The sequence below is a fragment of the Onychomys torridus genome, chromosome 11 (genome assembly GCF_903995425.1).
Source record: "Onychomys torridus chromosome 11, mOncTor1.1, whole genome shotgun sequence".
Classification (NCBI taxonomy): domain Eukaryota; kingdom Metazoa; phylum Chordata; class Mammalia; order Rodentia; family Cricetidae; genus Onychomys; species Onychomys torridus.
The window spans coordinates 43,079,937-43,101,557 of record NC_050453.1 but is presented as its reverse complement, the minus strand read 5'-3'; the positions used below and the strand labels follow the sequence as shown (position 1 = coordinate 43,101,557).

The 21,621-nt window shown below is 40.7% G+C and overlaps 2 protein-coding genes and 1 pseudogene across 4 annotated transcripts in view; 1 reads left to right on the top strand and 2 right to left on the bottom strand.

Moving 5' to 3' along the window:
- Trmt1l (tRNA methyltransferase 1 like) overlaps positions 1-9,120 on the top strand; it is a 31,692-nt gene extending 22,572 nt beyond the window's left edge. Inside the window, exons 10-15 of one of the 3 annotated variants that reach the window (XM_036202243.1) lie at positions 936-1,126; positions 2,327-2,405; positions 4,871-5,037; positions 5,889-5,951; positions 8,174-8,300; positions 8,396-9,111. In XM_036202243.1, the coding sequence (XP_036058136.1) occupies positions 936-1,126; positions 2,327-2,405; positions 4,871-5,037; positions 5,889-5,951; positions 8,174-8,300; positions 8,396-8,648 (880 nt within the window). In that variant the 3' untranslated portion in view covers positions 8,649-9,111. Of the gene's footprint in view, positions 1-935; positions 1,127-2,326; positions 2,406-4,870; positions 5,038-5,888; positions 5,952-8,173; positions 8,301-8,395 lie in introns of all 3 variants that reach the window. The other 2 variants (XM_036202241.1, XM_036202242.1) reach the window with 2 other exon arrangements.
- LOC118593044 lies at positions 1,857-2,133 on the bottom strand (annotated as a pseudogene).
- Positions 9,121-20,035: 10,915 nt separating the features above from the next.
- Positions 20,036-21,621, bottom strand: part of Rnf2 (ring finger protein 2) — a 28,284-nt gene continuing 26,698 nt past the window's right edge. The window contains exons 6-7 of the mRNA XM_036202423.1: positions 20,660-20,831; positions 20,036-20,448 (exon numbers count right to left, since the gene is read on the bottom strand). Of these exons, the coding sequence (XP_036058316.1) occupies positions 20,347-20,448; positions 20,660-20,831 (274 nt within the window). The 3' untranslated portion in view covers positions 20,036-20,346. The remainder of the gene's footprint in view (positions 20,449-20,659; positions 20,832-21,621) is intronic.

Here is a 21,621-nt window from a genome sequence, read left to right as displayed (position 1 = left end):
CAAAAAATACTTTTTTCAATATTTACGTGTGTGTGTGTGTGTGTGTGTGTGTGTGTGTGTATGTATGTATGTACATGCGCCACATACATGCAGAAACCCACCAGGGTCAGAAGAGGGTATCAGATCCTCTGGAACTAGAGTTATAGGTGGTTGTGAGCCACCATTTGGGTGCTGGGAAATGAACTAGGTTTTCTGCAAAGAGCAGCAACCCATCTCTCCAGCCCCCGTAAGAATAACTTAATAGCGGTGCAATTTGTCCCTTAAAGTATCAATAATGGATGATCGGCCCATTCACTTGCAAACCCAAACACAAGTTCTGCAGCATTCAGATGAAAATTCCTACCTCAGCATAATTGCTGGTTGTTAGTCTTCATAGGTCTTAAGCATGTTAGGTGAGCAACAACCTGATGCCCAGTTTGCACATGATGCTGGGTACTCAAAGCGTTCATAAGAGCAAGTTTGGAAATGGTGTATCTTGTAGATCTTAATCCAGAGAATCTGTAAAACTACTGGAGGAAAGGACTCTGACTATTTTTCACTGCATATCCAGCTAACATATAATCCTGCATATAGTCAGTATTCAATAAATACATAGGATTTGGAAGACGCTTTTTTGGGGGGAAAAATAGATTAAACTCAGACTAGTTATTGTGACTACAGAGGATAGTCATGCTGAATGACAGAGATGCAGTCCTATTACAAGGCTATTCTAAAGGGTTTTGAAATGTCTAGAGACCTTGCCCAACAACCCTCATTTCCTGCATTTCAGTTTGTATGTGGCTGTGGTAATGAGCCTTTGAAATCACTGCTACTAAAGATGGACTTTCTCCCAGTCCACCCTAGTTTGCTGTCCAGGTTAGTTCTGTCAGTACAGAGCTACACAAAGAAAGTGGAGAGCCGGGAAAATAGTTTGTGGCTTTTTTGGTTTTGAACAGAGCTGCAGCGAGATGCAACAAAGGTATAGAAGTGCTGTTTGCAGTGGCCCTGGAACACTTCGTGCTGGTAGTTGTGAGAGTCTTAAGGGGGCCTACATCAGCAGATGAGACTACCAAGAAAATCCAGTACCTCATCCACTGCCAGTGGTGCGAAGAGAGGATTTTTCAGAAGGATGGGAACATGGTGGAAGGTGAGTTGAAGTCCCCGGATGGCCATGGCGTGGAAGCCCTCTGTGAGCAGGCCTTCCTCACATCCTAACTGGGCACACTGTGCTTGCCTTTCAAACGGTACTGCTGGGAGCTGAAGCACTCTTGCCTGGCCCTTTCTTGAAGCATCTAGAGATAACATAGGTTTTTCCACTGTTAACTCATTTTAGGAGCATAAATCAGATTGCCTATGTGTCTAGACTATTATAAATTATTAATTTTATAAAAATTATTTTCATGTTTCTGGCTAAATGTAAGTGTTTTGAGTCCCTGCTGTATGCCAGGCCTTAGAACACAGGGAAAACGGCAGCTCGTGCTCTTAGAACACTGTGTGATTGCTTTCTTGGGACACAGTAACAGTCTTACCCACTGTTGTCTTCTTAAGTTCTTGGTATTTGTTAACGTGAATTTTTTTAATGTATAAGGGTGTTTTGCCTACTTATATATCTTGGTATGTGTCTGGTACCTGCAGGGGCTGGAAGAAAGATTGGATCTCCTGGAACTGGAGTTACAGACAATTGTGAGCCTCTGTGGGTGCTGGGAATCGAACCCAAGTCCTCTGGAAGAGCAGCCAGTGCTCTTACTGCTGAGCTGTCTCTTCAGCCTTGAATATGAATTTCTGAGAACTCTTTATAAATTCAAGTTGTCTCTCCCTTGCTGTATAAATTGCCAGTATTTTTCCCTTGCTTCAGCGTGCTTCTTTGTTTTTTTAACTTAGGTTTTAAGACAAGCCATTAGGTCTACCCTTTCTCCCTTCTTCTTAGTCACTTTTGTTCCAGGGATGTACTCTCTAGGATTCTCCAAATACTCCACCCAGTATCATCTCCCAGGTGATGCCTTCGCTCTTTGAAGAGAATCCAGGAGGCCTGAACTGGCTTCTACCCAGGCAGACCAGGGAGATTTGGTCCAGCCTTAAACTTGCCTCCTTTCTCACAGTATGGCACTGGGCACACTTCTGAACAAAAACATCTGCTTTCTCAACATCACCCATTCTTAATTAATTCCATCCACACTGCTCAATGCTGCCAACATTTCCACCTGTAAGGATTAAGTTTTCAAATACACAGAAAATTCTTAGCACAGTACTGGTCCACAGTAGGTCCTCAGTATCTAGTTATTAATGTAACAGTTATGCCACTTACATTTGTCATTTATTTTCATATTTTTACGTTTTGTTTTTCCAGAAAACCCATATAGACAGCTGCCCTGTAACTGTCACGGAAGCATGCCTGGCAAGACTGCAATAGAACTCGGGCCTCTGTGGTATGTGCCTAAACACAGTATTCAGGGTTGATTTACTGGTTGTCAGCTTTGAAGTCTAAGCAAAATGACTCCCCTTCACCTGTGAACCCGAGGTATTTTCAGATTTCCTCTAGTTTTCTAAAAGATAGTAGAGCAAAGGATAAGCTGGATCTCCAAACTAAATAACCTGTGTCTAAATAGTAAGAACGAGGCTGTTTTGTTTTATTTTTGAAAGATGATGTCTCTGGGGTGAGGAGATGTCTCAGCAGTTCAGAGCCCTTGCTGCTTTTGCAGAGGGTGGGCATCGGCTTCCCCGCACCCGTCAGGTGGCTCACAATTGTCTGTAACTCCAGCTCCAGGGAATTCAGCACCCACTTCTGACCACTACCCTCCACAGGCACCTGCACTCACATGCTCATACCCACACACATACTTCATTAAACATACAAGAAATCTTTTATTGAAGGCAGAGTCCCATACAGTAGCTCAGCCCCGGCCTCAAACTTGTTATGATTTGTTTTTGTTGTTGGTATTGTACATGCCATGGTGCAGTGTGAAAGGCAGAGGACAGCCATGGTCAGGCCTCACCCTCTGCTGGGTTTGAAACTGGGCCTCTTGTTTTCCCACCGCACCTGCCAGGTACTGGGTGCAAGAGCCTCGGGATTCTGCCGCCTCCACCATGATGCAACGAATCCCTCAGAAACAGTCGGAGAGTGAGTAAGCCAGCCCTACCTTCCAGTGCTTTCCTAGCTATATCATCTCCCACACAGTGACCCTACTCACTGCTTACAGAACACAAACTGTGACTAGCAGGTTGTTGCCTCCAGAAAGATGATCTAGCCCAGCCAACTCCCTCATTTTATGAATGAGAAAATTATGGGATGGTATTTTTTAGTGCTTGTTAAAACTGACCAAAATTTATTATTATATTATTATTGTTGTTGTTGTTATTAAACTGGGGCCAGAATTTAGTTTTTCCAGCTTCCAGGCCTGAGTCTTGCCCTTGACTTCCATCTCAGCCATCATTCATGTTCTTACTCTCATCCAGAGCCTCTTCCCTCTCCCCAAACCTCAGTTTAGGTTAGACTTCCCATTTCAGGTCTTTCAGTGTTTCTACCTAAATAATCCCCTCAGCATATCTTACACTGACTACTCATTTTATACTTTTAAATGATCCTTTAGTGTATGCTTACTGTTTAATATTTGTATTTACTACTTTTTTTTTTTTTTTTTGAGCTGGGGATCAAACCCAGGGCCTTGTGCTTGCTAGGCGAGCACTCTACCACTGAGCTAAATCCCCAACCCCTGTATTTACTACTTTATAGCTACTACTCAGTGAAGATACTATGTACATAGGCATGATACATAGGCTGTCTCATTCCTATGACAAGTTTGTGAGAAGTTTTATTAACAGTATCATGATAAGCAATGTAAGACTCAGAAGGAAAGATGGGGCCTGATGGTGTAGGCCAGTAACAGCTACTCCTGAGGCAAGAGGATCACAAGGTCCAGGCCTGCTATACAGTGAGTTTTTGGACTACAGCTGTGAATTCAAGGCCAGCCTGGGCAACTTAGTGAAACTGTTGGGGAGATGGGTGGTAAAAACAGAAAGAAAAAAAAAAGGCCAAAGACCCACAGATTCAGTGGGCAAGCACTTGTCTAGCATGCATAAGGCTCTAGTTCAAACTCTAGTCCTGGAGAGCACAGTAGGCAGTACGCAAGATGACCTCCTCTGCTAGTAGGTGGCCAGGATTAGAAGGTCTGTCTTAGAATTCACATTTTGTCAACTGTGCCTATGCTGCTCCAGTTAATCAAGCGGTTACCTCTGAGCCTCATGGAAATGGGACCTTACTGTGTAGCCTCTACTAGCCTGGAACTACCTGTGTAGAACAGGCGAGCCCTGGGTTTAGAGGGGTGGTGGCACCCTGGGCCATTTCTTAACTACAGTCCTCACATAGGCACCAAAATGGAGATTGACTGTTACTTGTTAGGGTGTACACTGTGAAAATGTATGTTTTGTATTATGTTCTGTTTATGTTATAGAGTTTTACGGGCTTTTAATGGAGTCAAATTGTCTTTTCTGTTTGACTGTGTTCTCCACATACCCACGTCATGTTTCATAGTACTCTGCAACTTATGAGGGCCAAAAAATTCTTACTGATTTTATGTGAATGAAAGTTTTTGGCTAATCTTAATAGTTTACAGAGCTAACATGATAAGAAAAGTGAGAAATTATTATATAGACTACTAAATTAGAAATTCCTGAGTTTCAATATTATTCTATCTTATCATTTGTTATATATTTTAATATGGAAAATGTTTTTTTAAGAAAATAAACATTTCTGGGTTATGGATTTAGCTCAGTGGTAGAGCGCTCGCCTAGTAAGTGCAAGGCCCTGGGCTCGGGCCTCAGCTCAAAAAAAAAAAGAAAAAAGAAAATAAACATTTCTCAAACCCAGTTTTCTATTTATTCTTTTCTTTTCCAGGTCAAGTTCCCTTTTCAATACTGGATTCCTAAAAAGAATGCTCTTTGAATCTCTCCACCATGGTTTGGATGACATTCAGCCCCTAATAAAGACGCTAATCTTTGAATCAGAGTGTACTCCCCAAAGTCAGTGTTCAGTTCATGCCCCTTCAAATCTCAACAAGCAAGGTGACGCTAGTTTACTAGATTATCTTTGATATTATAATCAAAATAATGCAATACGCTTTAAACCTGTGGTTGTTACTTTTTTTTTTTAAATGGGAGGCAAGGTCACATATGTCCAGGTTAGCCTTGAACTCCTTATCTTCCTGCCTTCACTTCCAAAGTGCTGGGCACACACTGCCATGCCTGTCATCCCTCTGTCCACTTTCTACTCTTCTATAAAGAGACACCATAGGTAACTGGAGGAGTTAGTAGAGCCCAAAATTTTGGTAAGACCCGTTGAAAGGCAGAAAATCAATTCATGTCACTCGGTAAAGCTTCATACCTCCTTAGATAGGCATTTGTCAGTTCGCCTGGCTTTGACATAAGGAGAGGGCATACCAGTCTCTGTGCTTCCTAAAAAAGAGGCTGCTATTACAGCTTAAAATACATCATTTGCTTTTGATTTGAAGACAGGGTCTTACTGTTTAGCTAGGCTGGCCTCAGAGATCTACCTGCCTGTACCTTCCAAGTGCTGAAATGAAAGATGTTTGCCACCATGCCCAGCCTAAAATACATTTTTAACTTAATATTATTGTTACTCCTCTGTATGTGTGTGTATAAGTGTGTATAGGCACATGTGTGGAGGTCTGAGGACAGCTTTACAAAGTCAGTTCTGTCCTCCCTTTACATGGGTTCTGGGAATTGAACTCAGATTGCAAGAGCTTTTACCTGCTGAGCTATCTCACTGGCCCAGAAAGTTAAAAAATACCATTCTTGTATATTCAAAAATGTGAAAAGGATTCCAGGTTTATTTAAACATTAAATTGTTACTTAATGTCATCTATAAATATTTTTCCCATTTGTTTTTATTTTAGAAGAAAATGGTGTATTTATTAAAACTACCGATGATACCACAGTAGATATTTACAGTGCACAGGGTATGTATATATTATACTATGTAACTATTAAGTATCGGTGCATTCTAAATGTGTCTTAAATACAGATTTAAAAACAGAACATGGATAGCATTAAAGCTGAAGAGCAGTAGCCTGTAATGAGCTGTAATATTGTAGTAGTGGTGGCTCACTTAGTCAATGAAAAGAAAGCTTACAATTCCTGTTAAGAGTATATGGTTTAAAGCCGGGCGGTGGTGGTGCACGCCTTTAATCCCAGCACTCGGAGGCAGAGCCAGGCAGATCTCTGTGAGTTCGAGGCCAGCCTGGGCTACCAAGTAAGTTCCAGTAAAGGTGCAAAGCTATGCAGAGAAACCCTGTCTCAAAAAAACAAACAAAAAAAAGAGTATATGGTTTAATAACTTGCTGATCATGTCATTTAGCATCTTCAGCTCATTTGGTAGAGTGCAAATAACTGAAAAGGATCATGTCCTGAAAAGCAGATTGACAAAGCAGCATTCTGGTGTGCTGTATGGCACAGACTCTCAGAACACTGCCACCTCATTGTGTTGGTGGTGGAACCTTTACCAGAGTCTTCATTTTTAGCAGAAATGTCTTCCGTCTTTTTAATAGAAGGTAAAACATCATTATGCTTTAACATATTTTCAACCTGAAAGATCTTTCTTACACCTAAGATAAGGGAGTTGAACTAACCTCTATGGGCTATTCTATAGCCATAGATCTTTATGTTTATGTGAAGACTACCAGTACAACGCAGGCAAAAAGAAAATCCATGTGCTGCTTCTAATAGTCACTATTAAGGTGTTAAGTCAGATTTCTTCATCAGAGGCTTTTCTGTAATTTGTTCTGCATGTGGGTGTAATCCTTTTCATTACATGTCACATTGATTGATACTCCAATTTTATTTATCTGGTTTATTTTAACTTGGCAGTCCGAAGTCACCATTTTTGTTTTATTGTGAAAAGGAAGCAGTTGAACAATAATTCATCTTTGGCTTCCTCTACCATTTTTGTGCACTTTGGGGCACTTGTGTTTAAGCAGGTGTTAATTGTCTGTCCTGAAGAAACACCATGTCCTGAGGATAGTACCTACATATAGTCACGGCTTAGCTGGGCACCACGACACATTCCTGTAGTGCCAGCAAAAGCAGGTTTGGGCAGGAGGATCTCTTGAGCTCACAGCTTTTTTTTTTTTTGAGCTGAGGATCGAACCCAGGGCCTTGCAAGCACTCTACCACTGAGCTAAATCCCCAACCTGAGCTTACAGCTTTAAAACAAAGCCCTTGTCTAGCCTGGACAAGAAAGAGTAAGACCTATCTAATACATAGTAATCATAGGCTGAAAGTTCACACAGAATTTCCTTATAGTGTTCAAAGTCTCAGTTACTCGTGTGTGTGTGTGTGTGTGTGTGTGTGTGTAAAGATAAACTACCAGAATAACTTGTTTGCCTCCTTTTACCTAAAATGGAAAGACTAATTCCAATGTTGAGAAGTAGTCTGTGTTAGCACTCTTGAAACTTAGGTATTTTAATTCTTATCTGTATTTATTGTCATTCACCCAGTCTCTGAACAATAGCAAAGTCAGGGTGTTGTTTTGTTTTGTAAATGTTCACTTGATGTATATACTAGCGGGGGTATGTGCACATGTGAGTGCAGTTACGTCAGAGTCCAGAGAAAGACACTGGATTCCGAGTAATGAATGAGCAGCTGTGAGCTACCATGTGGGTGCTGAGAACTGAACCCCAGTCCCCTCCAAGGGCCATTTCTCTTCCCCTTCTTGATTTTGATGTTTTAAGATTTTTTTTTTTTTTTGAGAATTTCATACATGATGGTTCTGTTTTTGTTTTTCACATTCATTGAAGACTTACTATGTATCAGTAAAGCAGATGTGAAAAAATGAATGACATTGTCCCCAGGAACTTAGACTATAATTTAGAAAGAGGATTTGCACATACACAGGACCTGCACGCAGGAAACAAGGAAGAAGACAGACAGGATTTAGTCAGGCTCTGGTGGTGGTGTGTGGACTCTAGGCAACGGTGATGTAGTGAGCTCCAGTTCATAAACAGGCTTCAGACAGGAAGTGGAAATAGTGGTGGCTTAAGGAAGGTGGAGGGGAGTCCTGACTCAAGCTATGATAGGACAAATTCCATGAGTGAAGGACAGTGAGAATCCAGGAAGCAGCAAGGTTATGAAGCACTCCACCTGCAGTTTTGAAGAGCATGCTTATCGTGTGTGTGTGTTCCAGGAAAGAGGAAAAGCAGCGAAATGATCATAAATACAGCCAAGAAGCAGAAGACTGACGTCAGCGCTGCACATCCCCCCTTTTATTACAACATCCACAGACATAGCATCAAAGGGATGAATATGCCAAAGTAAGGCAGCCAGACAGCATAAAATGTTTTCTTCATATTTTAATAACCTTGTGGTTGAAGTAAGAACTTAGTGACTTTTCCTCTCCCTATTGCAGGTTAAAGAAGTTCCTGTGCTGTCTTTCCCAAGCAGGCTTTCGAGTGAGCCGAACTCACTTTGACCCCATGGGCATTCGCACAGACGCACCTCTGGTGCAGTTCAAGTCCATCCTGTTGAAGCACAGCACCCCCACCTACACCGGGGGACAGTCCGAAGGCCCCGTGCAGACGGCGCCCGAGGAGACGGTGGCTGACAGGGTTGAAATGTCGGTGAACGACAAAGCAGAAGTGAGCGGCTGCAGAAGGTGGTAAACCGAGAAGCCTTTCTTCTCAGGGTTCTACGACAGCCCAGTGATTCTGTACCAACTGTAATTCTTTTTTTTAATTCTTTCAACGTAGTGAAATAAGATAAAAAATTTAAAAAGCACTGTTTTCATTCAGAAAATTGGCTGTTTCTGACTTGGCTGGTGTGAGAGCTTTGCTTTTTAAGTTTTTATTATTTTAAAGAAAAAAAAATTAATAAAAACATTTCATGATGAAGCCAAGTTTCTGACTGGGCTCACGCTACTGTTCAGTAATTTAAAAAATTTTCACATGTATCTCTTGGAAATTTAAGCATATTCTGAAAGTCATCCCTTATTTCTTCTGGTACCAGGGATCAAACCTAGAGTCTAGCTTAGTCTCTCAAGTAGCTGGAAAGCAGGCATGCACCAAGCACCCAGCGTAGCATTTTTTCTTCTTGAGGACATCTCCACTGGTTTATGGTGTTTATTCTTGTATGTAACATACAGAATAAAGCTGGAGAATGACCCTGTATAAAATAGTAATAATGAATGTTCTTCTAGATGACTCACTTAAAACACAATTCTAAAATATTTTCCTACTTTTGAGAAATCATACTTCTCATTGATTGATTTCCTTATAGCCTTTTTTGGGGGAGTGGGGAGTTTGAGACAGGGTTTCTCTGTGTAACTTTGCGCCTTTCCTGGATCTTGCCCTGTAGACCAGGCTGTCCTCGAACTCACAGAGATCCGCCTGGTTCTGACTCCCGAGTGCTGGGATTAAAGGCATGTGCCACCAGTGCCCAGCAAAATTTGATCTTTTTTCTTTTTTTCAAGACAGGGTTTCTCTGTGTAGCTTTGTTCCTTTCCTGGAACTCACTCTGTAGACCAGGCTGGCCTTGAACTCAGAGATCCGCCTGGCTCTGCCTCCTGTCCTTATAGCTTTCGAGAAATTTACTACTTGCCTGCTACAAAACTATTTTTTACAAGTTTATATTCTAGATGACTAAACTTCAGAATAAGATTTTTGTCAAAATAACTGATGTCATTGTCATAATAATGCCTACAAATACAAAATCCCAGAGATTTTTATTATGAAACCGTGTAGTGACCCTTAGGTGCCCCAGTTAATGCATATATCAATGTCCATTAGCTTAGTTGTGGCACCACTCAGAAGTTAAACTTTGCCATCTCAAGAGAGGCGTGGGGCTGGAGAGATGGCTCAGCAGTTAAGAGCACTTGCTGCTATTGCAGGACCCAGAATCTGTTCCCAGCTCCACATGGAGGCTCCCAGCCATCCATAACTCTGAACTCGGAGGGCACCAGACACATGTGGTTGGCAGAGTTGGTTTTGTTATTGAGATATACATACATTGTTTTGTAAGTAGCACAGACTAACATAACCATTAAGATTAGGAGGGGAAAAAAAAATCTTTTTTTTTTTTTTTTGTGGAGCTGAGGATCGAACCCAGGGCCTTGTGCTTGCTAGGCAAGCACTCTACCACTGAGCTAAATCCCCAACCCCGGGGAAAAAAAAATCTTGTTTTATTAATGAATATTCTTGTGTCATTTGAAGAATTTAGATTTAAAGACTTCATATAAAGTTTAGGACTCCTGTTTTAAGGATTGGATCCATATTTCCCCGTAAGTATTCCTCAGGGGAGGCCTGGGAGAGAAAATTACAACAGAAAGTACAAGCAGAAAACTGGATGGTGGGGAAGGAATTAGAGGAAATCCGGCACTACGTTGGCAGAAGTAAAGGAGAAAATGCCATTACAACACGCTCCCAAAAGGGTTTTTCCTCCCTCAACTAATACAATGCATTTTGGTCAAATTCAGGACGAGGTGAGATGCAGGTCAGCTTCCTTTGCCCACAGGTTTTGCCCATTTCAGTTACTAATGGACATAAAGCAACATACCTTTATAAATACTTAATTACTATAGAGCAAATTAGCAAACAAGCATTCACCCATCTGATTCAATACATATTTTGCTAAACTGAATACTTTATAATCTCAAATTTTGCTAAGTGTTCATTAGCCTGATTATACTGAGCAGTTCTGAGTTGAATGTTATGCAAAAAACAAATTTGGTGGGGAGGGGAGGGATTCTTGGTTTTGTTTTTTTGGGTTTCTTTTGTTTTTGTTTTTGTTTTCTTGTCCTAGATCTCGCTCTGTAGAACAGGCTAGCCTCGAACTCACAGAGACCTGCCTGGCTCTGCCTCCCAAGTGCTGGGATTAAAGGCATGCGCCACCACCGCCCAGCTTGTTTTGTTTTTGAAACAGGGTCTGACCTGAACCTCACTAGGTAGACCAGGCTGGTTTCAAATTCAGAGATCCTCCAGCCTCTGCCTCTTGAGTGCTAGAATTAAAGGTTTGTGCTACCACACCCTCCTTTAAGAGCCTAATTTGACACAGAAGCATGTGATTTATCATCTGAAATACATTTAAGTAATATATTTACATATAAAAGCAAACTAAAAAAAAAATTTGAAAGTCTGCAGGGAGTAGTCAAAAACTGTGATTAGGCACTGTATCAACCTAAAGAGAAAATACTGAAAAACTCCATGTCTCAGAGGCTCAGCAGTTACGAGCACTTGTTCTTATAGAGGATCTGTGTTTGGTTCTAGCCCCTACATGGTACACAAAACTATCCATAACTCCCAATTTTAGGGAAACCAGTGCCGATTTCTGACCTCGCTGGGTTCAAGTACATAGATGTAGGCAAAACACTCAAATACATTATTTCAAAAGGTTTTTAAATGTCAAGTAAAATAGCGTTAGCAATTTTGTTCAAGATACTGTGTTTGAGATGGCTCCATTGTAAAGTAATGTAACTAACCCTTCATTAAAACTTAAGAAAGCAGGCTGGAGGTGTGGCTCAATGATGGGAGCACTTGCCCGTTTACAAAGCCCTTAACTCAGTCCCCAACACTTCAAACAAACTAGCATGTTGACAGTGTTAGCAGCTTATGTTCATACACTAACCAGAAAAATGGTAGAAGAAAGCAAAGGTGTGTTTAGGGCCACTGTGATGAACTTGGTTCAGAATTCTGCTTACTGTAGACTCCCATAAAACTAGCTCTAGTTTCCAGAATTTAGGATTAACTCCAGACCAGATGAGTACTCTGAACAGCATGAGAATTTCTGTCTGCACCACATTTCTCTGCTTAAGAGCTGCAGGTGACTCTACCTGCTGAGTGCAGTATGGACAAGGCTTGAGGTGGTATCAGGATCCTTTCACAAAGGACTTGGAGAAAATACTAAAATTAGGCCCGGGTGAATGGTCATAACTACCCTGGCTTAAGTCACACCTACATTTTTCAGGTATGTAAATCAAATAGGATTGAGAAATTGGTTTGCTCCCATAGATCACTTGATAATTAGCCCAGTCCCAACTATGTATTAGGTCTACTGATAATCCTAACAAATAACCCAATAAATAACCACACCCACTCTTGTAGTCTAGTAGTTACTAATATCCTGGTTGGTCTACAGAGAGTTCCAGGACATCCAGTGCTGTCACACAGAGAAATCCTGTTTCCAAAACAAAAAACTAAGTAAATAAATAAAGCATTCTTATTTCACAGATTAAAAAAGACAGCAGCCCCTTAACATGGAGAAGATGCTGGTCAGAGTGGAACTAAAGTATTTTGGTTAGGCACAGAAAGACAGTGACTTTCATTGTCTTTATTTTTACCAAACAATAAATATATATTTAGCAAGTCAAATTAATTATTTAGAGAAGAGGGAATAGATCTAAGATGTATTATCTAAGTATGTTAATAATCTTCATTTAAACATCAACCACTAAATTGAATGAAGATGATTTGAGATACCTGAGCTGATGTTTTCTGGGCACCTTACACTACTCCATGTATATCGATTTACATGTTGGGAGGGGACAGTGCTGGGAAACCTGGCTTTCCTAAAGGCACAAATGCCATTGATGAAGGGTCTATTTTCATGACCTAAGAATCTCCTCACCCCTAAACCTTTAGGTTATATTTCATCAAGAATGGAGGGCATGCCCTTTTCATCTTTTCTTACTTTTAACCCCACTTTGTCATTCTTTGTCATTCACTCCACCCTGACCCGTTCTCTTCTATGCCGCTTAATTTAGTTTGCTCAGATCCCATGTATAAGTGAGATCGATCATGCCATGTCTTTCTGTAGCTTGCTCATTCACTTGACTGGAGCACCATCCAGATTCATCCATGTTGTCACAACTTAATTTTCTTCCAGTATTCCAATGGATGTGTATACACTTGTATACACATTCATAAACATGAATGCAGATCATCTTAGTGCCTTTATTTCATGTGGACAGATGTGGTTTGAGTGAGAAACGTCCTCCATAGACTTGGGAATTGGCCACTTGATTCCCAGTTGGTGTCACTGTCTAGGGAGGTTTAGGTGATGCTGCCTCGATGAAGTATGTCACTAGGGGTGGCCTTTGAGATAACACAGCCAGCCCTATCCTACTTGCTCCAGCTCTCCACTTGCTGCCATGCCTCTCCACGTTGGACTCTTACCCTTCGGAAACCATAAGCCCACATAAAAAAATCGCTTCCTTCTGTAAGTTGCATTGGTTGTGAAATTTTATCAAAGCAACAGAAAAATATTTCTAATTCTAATTCTGGCATGGATTTTGTGTGTGTGTGTGTGTGTGTGAGTAAGTGCATAAAATATACCCGATGCGTCTAACTGTAGCTAGCACGGAACTCGATATGTAGACCAGGCTGGCCTCAAACTCAAAGATGGGCATGCTTCTGCTTCTTGGGTGCTGGGATTAAGTGTGCACAACCACATCCAGCTGAGCTCTTCATTCACTATCTGAGGGACCTCTAGTTTTCCATAATGGCTACACTAACTTATCTCCCACAAGGTAATCAGTTTCTGTTTTCGAAAACTCACAAACACTAATCTTTGTTCTGATAGTAGCCCTTCTACACTTTCTGATTATAGTGACTTGATAAACACTAAATAGTCTATGCAAAAACATTTGTACTTTATTCTAAAGCAAAGGATCTCCATTTACACACTAATGGTCTGATTGTTCTAAGAGAACCTTCTAACTAGATGTCATCTGAAGGACAACTGCTCAGGAGAAACAAGACTCAGTGGCCTTGGTGTTCGCACACCCTCACCCTGCTACACGTGGAGGAGACGGGGTAAGGAGAACACTATCACTGTCACCCTCAGAGACCAAACACCTGACAGGAGGGGAAGGCAGGACTAAGCTTTGGAATGATCTAGCGTTTGTCCTCCTTATACACCAAGCAGGCTAGACGAGGAAGACAGTGTTAGGAAGCTAATCTATTGGTGAAATTATTAAGGCTACTCCACGTAGTTAAAAGGGAGGTTTATTTTGTGGGGTAGCTTACAAATGAAGGGATAGGTTGTAGGGTCTGGCAAAGGTATGGCGCAGTCTGGCGGTGTTCTCTGGAGAACTCTGCTCGGTCTACCTCCAACGTCCAGCGTCCCAGAACCGAGAGAGACCTCCTCTCTATCCTGGGTCTTCCGCTTCCTCCTCCGCCCCTGCCTTGTGGGCGTGACCATTACCGAAGCCTCAATGGGGGTTGGAACTTCCCGGCCAAGGCTGGGATGGCTACCCACTACACTAATCAGTGATGTTCCTGGCTCTCAGCAAAATGCAGCTAAATTTCTAGTTCAATGTCTACCATGGGCTGCTTACAGTTTCCAGCAGTTCTTCATATACTTGTTGGCTATTTGTCATTTGAGAGCTATTTGAACCCTTTGCCCATCTTTAAACTGATTTTTTTAAACAATTTTTTATTGATTCTTTGGAAATTGCTCATCATGTACCCCAATCCCACTCATTTACAAGTCCTTCTCTATATATATGCCCTTCACCCTTGTAGCGTCCCCCCCCAAGGAAAACTTACAAATAAAAATGAGATAAAAATAAGGTTAAAACAAAACAAGCGGAAAAACCCCACTTCGATCCTCCATCTTTCCCATCACTCCATCACCTCTTCATCTTAGTGGCTTTTGGAGCTGTGGTGTACTCTTTGTCCAAACAGCTTTACTTGCAAATGTTCATTGTGTAATGTAGTGTTGGTCTGGCTCAAGGCCTCTGGCTTCTGGTATACAATCAATACTGGACCCTCACCCAAACTCCTTTTGGTGTTGCCCCTGGAGATCCTGCAGTTGATTGCACAGGGCCAGTACCTTAAAGCAATCCAGCAGGTCATAGATAGGGTAATGTCGGGGAATGCCAACTCCAAGTCCTGGATGTGTGCCAGGCTGGTAGCTAACCATGCCCCTCAGGTGAGGAGCTGAGTCAGCTCTCCCACCCATGGTGAGGGGTGGGGCCAGCTTTCCCAAGTACCAAGCGGGTAGGGGACCAGGGACAACTTTCCTCCCAAAGCTGTTTTTCAGTCAAGTATTTTTAACACCAGTGACAGAAATCAAAGGATGGATGGACGCGGACACACACATATACAAACACACACGCTCACACTAAATAAATGTAAATAAAACAGTATGTTGGCAAAGGAGCAAGGCCAGCTTCTCGGCAGGCAGAGGCAGGAAAACCAATCAATCATTTGGTCTCTGAGGTTTGAGGCCAATTTAACTAACCTAGAAAAACTTCATTTAAAGAAATAAAGGGCAGAGGATGTGTAGCTTTGTGAAGATGTTCCACTGTGAGGAGGGTTCAAGCCCAATACACATAAACACACAGAAGATTTGAATATACGTTGCTCTGAAGACATACATAAATGATCAGTAAACACATGAAAAATGTTCAACATAAGCCATCAGAGAAATGAGGTACCAGTTAAGACTATTAATTTTCTAAAAAGAAACAAAATGGGTTGGCGAGATGGCTCAGCAGTTAAGGGCACTGGTTGCTCTTGCATAGGACCTAAGTTTGATAACATGGCAGCTCACAACTGTCTTTAAATCCTTCTAGGGGATCTAATGACCTCTTGTAGCCTCTGCAGACACCAGGCATGGAAGAGGGCAACACAAAAACATATACACAAGTGTAATTTTTTAAAAAATCTATTGATTTTGACAGTTTCTACATTGTTCTTTTTGCCTTATAACCGAATTGTTGAAGGCCTTTATTTTCTAAAGACAGGTCTAATGTAATGTCCCCTAAGCTGGGCTTTCTATTATCAGAGGATGACTTGGTCTCTGATCTTCCTTCTCCACCACCCTAAATGTTGGACTCACAGGCATGCTTGCCATTTCTGGTAACGTGTATGTTTTACACTTTGCTGGTAAGCACTCTAGTAGTTAAGCTACATGTCTAGTCAAGAGGGTTGATTTTATAGCTACAAATGTAAACTACTCTTTTCCTATAATTATGCTCAGAAAACTGGTATATAAAAGGTGTGCATACAAAGGCTGGGATGCTTGGTGGCGCACACGTTTAATCCCCAATGCTCAAGTCAAGAGAGAGAGGCAGGCAGATCTCTGTGAATTCAAGGCTAGCTTGGTCTACAACAATTTCCAGGACAGCTACCTAGAGATCCTATTAAAAAAGACAGAGTGAAAGTGGGTATACATACAGAAATCCAAGTATTTTTAAGCTGAAATGCTCAAGAAAATAATGTCTTCCTCATAAGGTTCAAATGGGTAAAATTATATAATACATATTACAAAGTGATAGAGAAGAACAACAACAAAAAAAACCACTAAATATAGGGGATGAGCAAGAGCGGAATATGAAACTCAAGTTTTAAAGAGTATTCTTTGGTTTTGATGTTGAATAAGTGCATAAAATATATCCAACACTGTAAGTGTAAAGTTGAATGTGAAACTCCACAGTTTCCATTCTGAATGGCGATTCTAACTATATAAAATTATTCGGTTGTGGGGCTGGAGAGATGGCTCAAAGGTTAAGAGAACCCTGTACTTCCAGAGGTCCTGAGTTCAATTCCCAGCAGCCACAAGATGGCTCACAACCATCTGTAATGAGATCTGGTGCCCTCTTCTGGGTACATAATAAATAAATAAATCTTTAAAAAAATTATTCAGTTGTATAAATGTTGGGACTGCTTAGTTTTAGTGTTTTTATTTATTTGAAAGTTTGTAAAAAAAAAAAAATCAAAATAATTTTTAAAAACTAACCAAATTGTGTGGTACTGGCATAGGATATATAGATAAAAGAATCTCAAAGTTCAAAATGAATCCCTTACATGTATGGACAACTGATTTTGTCCTGAAACAATTCACTGAAGAATGTATTATTCTACAGTTGAGAAAACTAGATGTCTACATGCAAATAAAATGTAGGCTGAGTCCAGACCTTCTGCCATATACTAATCTCAAGATGGAAGCCATGCATAGTAGCACGTGTCTCTAATACTCAGGAAGGCCAGAGTCAAGACAATGGCTTGAGTACTCCCTGGGCTACAAGCAAGTTCCAGGCCAGCCAGAGCTACCAAAAGCCCTTCTCAAAATCCAAGGCTTGCAAGGTGGCTCAGCAGCCAACGGCACTTGCCACCAAGCTTGATCCGAGCCTGATACAAAATCAGACGTGGTGGAAGGAGAAACTGACTTCCGAAGTGTTCCTCTGACTTCCGTGCCTGAGACACACAAGTAGGATACGGACACAAATGCAGGCACAACACACACGATTTCTAGGAAACAGTGAGAAAACTGGAACCCTTACTCATTACTGGATGCAGAAATGTAACATGGTGGGGGACAGCCACTGTGGAAAACAGTTGGAAACTTCACAAAAGATTAAAAACAGCCGGGCGGTGGTGGCACACACCTGTAATCCCAGCACTCGGGAGGCAGAGGCAGGTGGATCTCTGTGAGTTCGAGGCCAGCCTGGGCTACAGAGATAGTCCAGGACAGGCGCAAAGCTACAGAGAAACCCTGTCTGGGGTGGGGTGGGGGACCAACAAACAAACAACAACAACAAAAAAAAAGAGTTGCTCCAGGCAGTGGTGGCGCACGCCTTCAATCCCAGCACTCGGGAGGCAGAGATAGGTGGATCCCTATGAGTTCAAGGCCAGCCTGGTCTAGAGTGAGATCCAGGATATGCACCATAACTACAAAGAGAAACCCTGTCTCGAAAAAACCAAACAACAAAACAGTTACAGTATGATCTAATAAGTCCATTCCTATTTGCACCCAAAATAGACACCAGGAACTTAAGTGTTTCATAATTTCTCAATGTTAGAATAGTAAAACATGCCCATCAACCTACTAACAATAAATGAATATGCAAAATGTCTATACATATGTCATCCACCAAATTCAAACTGATATATCCTCATAATAAGACTCTGAAAACAACTACAAATTATATTTCTATGATTTTATGATTTACGTAAAACAACCAAATTCTTAAAAACAAAAAACAAAAACCTGTGGAGGGATCGCTGAGTTTGTTGGACCTAACAGTGTAAACGTACACACTGCACTGAACTCCACTCCCCTGAGGGGAAAGGGTTAAAGTGAGTATTGTCTGCACTCATCATCCCTTTATGAAGCAGGAGAATAATTTGAGCTCTAGAGTTCAAGGGCAGCTGAATAACACCGTTAGACCTTAGTTCCTAATCCTCCCCAAACTAATGAAATCTGTAAACTTGGTAATGTCAGTGGTTACAGTGAGTTGCATAATCCCTGGAATCCTTGGTTGGTAATGACAGCCAACAGTATTTCTTCTTCTGCCATCAACATTCCCCTCCCAGATCTAGCCACCATACCCAAGCAAGCATACACATGCACACATGCGCGCCCGCGCGCCAAAACGCACTCAGTGTTCTACCAATTACCTATGTATTTGGCAAAGGAGTACACATGTAATACCTTCACTAAATGATGAAAACAACTGATGTGCTCCCATACTGACAAGATTAAAAACACATACATTCTCTAAGCATAAACTCATTGTCACAAATAACTTTCTGCTTAAAGATAAAATTTCAATTAATAACCACAATTGAGAATTTAGTTATTTAATACAACCACTAATCTAATATGTTATCAACAAAATCTAAGCAATTACATCACAAAACAAGGGTTATAGTCAGCAAACATGCATTAATAATCTATACAACTTAACATTACCCCAGAAAAGGAATTGGATATAAAAGTTCTTATAATTTTGGTGGTTTTCCAAATCTTATGGCACAGATTACCAAAAAAATTGTAAAAACAGATTTCAAATATTTTCAATAAAATGGTAAAAAATTGAGTAAGCCTTTAAATGTTTGTACTTGGCTCAAGTTAAAACATCAAGCTGGCCTGATCTGTCAAACCTGACAGATAAATATTGATAATGACTAGACAGACTTGAGTTACAATGGTACTTGGAGCTCTACTTCATCACAACCCTTCTGGGTTAAATTTCTCAATGCAAGCATGTCTTTATAAATACTGTGAGAATATAAACTTGGAGGCATATGTAGAAACAGGACAGAAATGAAAAATAAGACAAAAGTCAGTATTATTTGGCTCCCAAACTATCAACACTGTCTCAATACAAAACGAAGAATATCTGAATGACTATCAATTGCTGACATTCTTCTACAGAACTGTCTTATTATCAAAGCAATGTTCACGCTCCATTAACCTGCTTCTACAGAGTGTAATTAGCAGGGCACTAAATTTATAAACAAATGGCAACTCAAAATCAAAAGAATTCTTTAAACAGAAGCAACCTTTCTTTTCCATTTTTAGCTCTGAATTAGTAAGAAAAGAATTAGGGGACGCTTTGAACATATCTTGTACTTTTCATCAAGGCTAAAGTGCAAAATATCTCCGTATTTCTGGTATTTTAATAGGGAGAAGCATCAAACATATACAATAAAGGAACTGAACAGTGAAACTAATACAGAAGAAAAAACTCTTCAATGTACAACTGAGGAACACATTTTATCACCAATCTAATCTCTTTTTTCTTCGGTGAAATCTGTAAATGAACGGTGTTCTCAAAGAACTCTGATTCTCTTCCCATGACCAGAAATTCTAAACTTATAGGGAAAACAGGTAAGAAAAAACAAAAAAACAAAAACATTGCATGACAATGGACACCAAGTTCATAAAGAACCTCTTTTTAAATGAGATATTATGTAAGAAAATACCATGAAAATAATAATCCTATGAGAATTGTTTAAGCACAGTAAATTTGAGCCCCGGTCTTCATGAAGATACTACAGTTTATATAGAAAACTATAAATATACAAGACTCCAAGGGAAAAAAGTCAGAATACATATTGTCTAACATTCTTTAGGCTACAAAACTTTTGAAAGGGGGAAAGATGGCTGATGGCCAACTGAATCTTAAGCCAGGTGTGGTAATGCACACCTATAATCCCAGTACTTGGGCAGGAGTATCACTCCAAATTCAAGGCCACCCTGGACTACTCAGCAAGTTCCAGGCTAGCCAGGGCTATAAAATGAGACCCTGTCTCAAAACATCAAAAACTGGAAGGGAAAAAAAAAAGGGGAAAAAAAACACAAAACCACAAAAACCTCCTAGGTCCAAGTGTCCTCCCCAAAGGAACTACCCTTTCTGTGGCATATAACTTATTTATACTATTAAGGGGCAGGGGAGTACTGAATTACTAGAGTCTTAAATAAGGGAAAATGAACCTCATAGTGTAAACAAGTCTGGCTCAGAAAGAAAAATGAACATCTCCCAGATCTGTCCGTGAAAGTAATGATGATGCATCTTTAGCATTAAAGAAATAATAGGCTATAAAAAGTTCAGTCTCAGAAATGATTTTTCAAAGCTCATTTGTGCTCCTTGGTGGGTGCGTAATAAAGTTCCATGGGCTTGTTCACTTTCCAGTATTTCTCACTGACCAATTCCAAAGAAAAAGAGCCATTTAATACCTAAAACAAAGAGAAAGGCAAGAGTGAGTGAGACTGACAGACAGACGAGGTCACAGAATCTTGCCCACAACAGAACAAAGGGCATCAAAAGGCATTCATCTGCTACTTTTCCTTCCAGGCTCCCAGGGTTCTTATTAACAGACCCCACACCACTACTTGCCACTTACTTACAAGCTCACACTTTCAACAGTCCATTGATGAAAATACTCACAGTGAACTGGCCACTGGCTGTCGCTATGTAAATGGTGTATTGCTTCTCACTGGCTGTATCGAGGTTCATCTGGTTGGATTCTCCTTTGCTTCGAAGTTCTTCTAAAGCTAACCTCACAGCCAGATACTTGGATAAGTGATCAACAGTAGCATTACCTGAAGTTTTTATGTATCTAAAAGAATAAAGTATCAAACATTTAGTTTCTAGAGTATATCAAAAACATTACTAAATTATGGAGCTACAAAGCTATGTAAAACATATATGTACCAATTATTGAAAATGAATAGAAATTTACTGCTCTATAAAAAGCAAAGACAGGCTACGAAGGCTCACCGCCCTTACCTTCTGTAATACTTGATACAAAGCAACAAAAATCAAATAAATATACAGTGTACTAAATTTTTTTTTTTCCGAGACAGGGTTTCTCTGTGTAGCTTTGCGCCTTTCCTGGATCTCGCTTTGTAGACCAGGCTGGCCTCGAACTCACAGAGATCCGCCTGGCTCTGCCTCCCAAGTGCTGGGATTACAGGCGTGCGCCACCACCGCCCAGCTACAGTGTACTAAATTTAAAAAAAAAAAAAAAATAACAACAATGAAAACAGCACACCTTCTAACCCCAGTCACTAAAATCTGTTGGCCACAGCAAGAACACTAACAGGAAAAGCAAACTGTCTTCAGAATTAACATTTCTGGTTTTCTCAAGATAGGGTTTCTCTGTGTATCCCTGGCTGTCCCAGAACTCACTCTGTAGACCAGGCTGGTCGGCCTCCTGAGGGTTGGGATTAAAGGCGTGCGCTAATACTCCCTGGCTGATCTTAGGATTTTAAAAGCATGATATGCTATTCAATTATTCATCTGACAAATATTTGCTGTTTATTTGCACCTGCTGGCAACAGTGAGTGGAGTGGAAACTCATCCTTGCCAGTGTAAAATTCAGAGCCTATTCTGGATTTCCTTTTTCT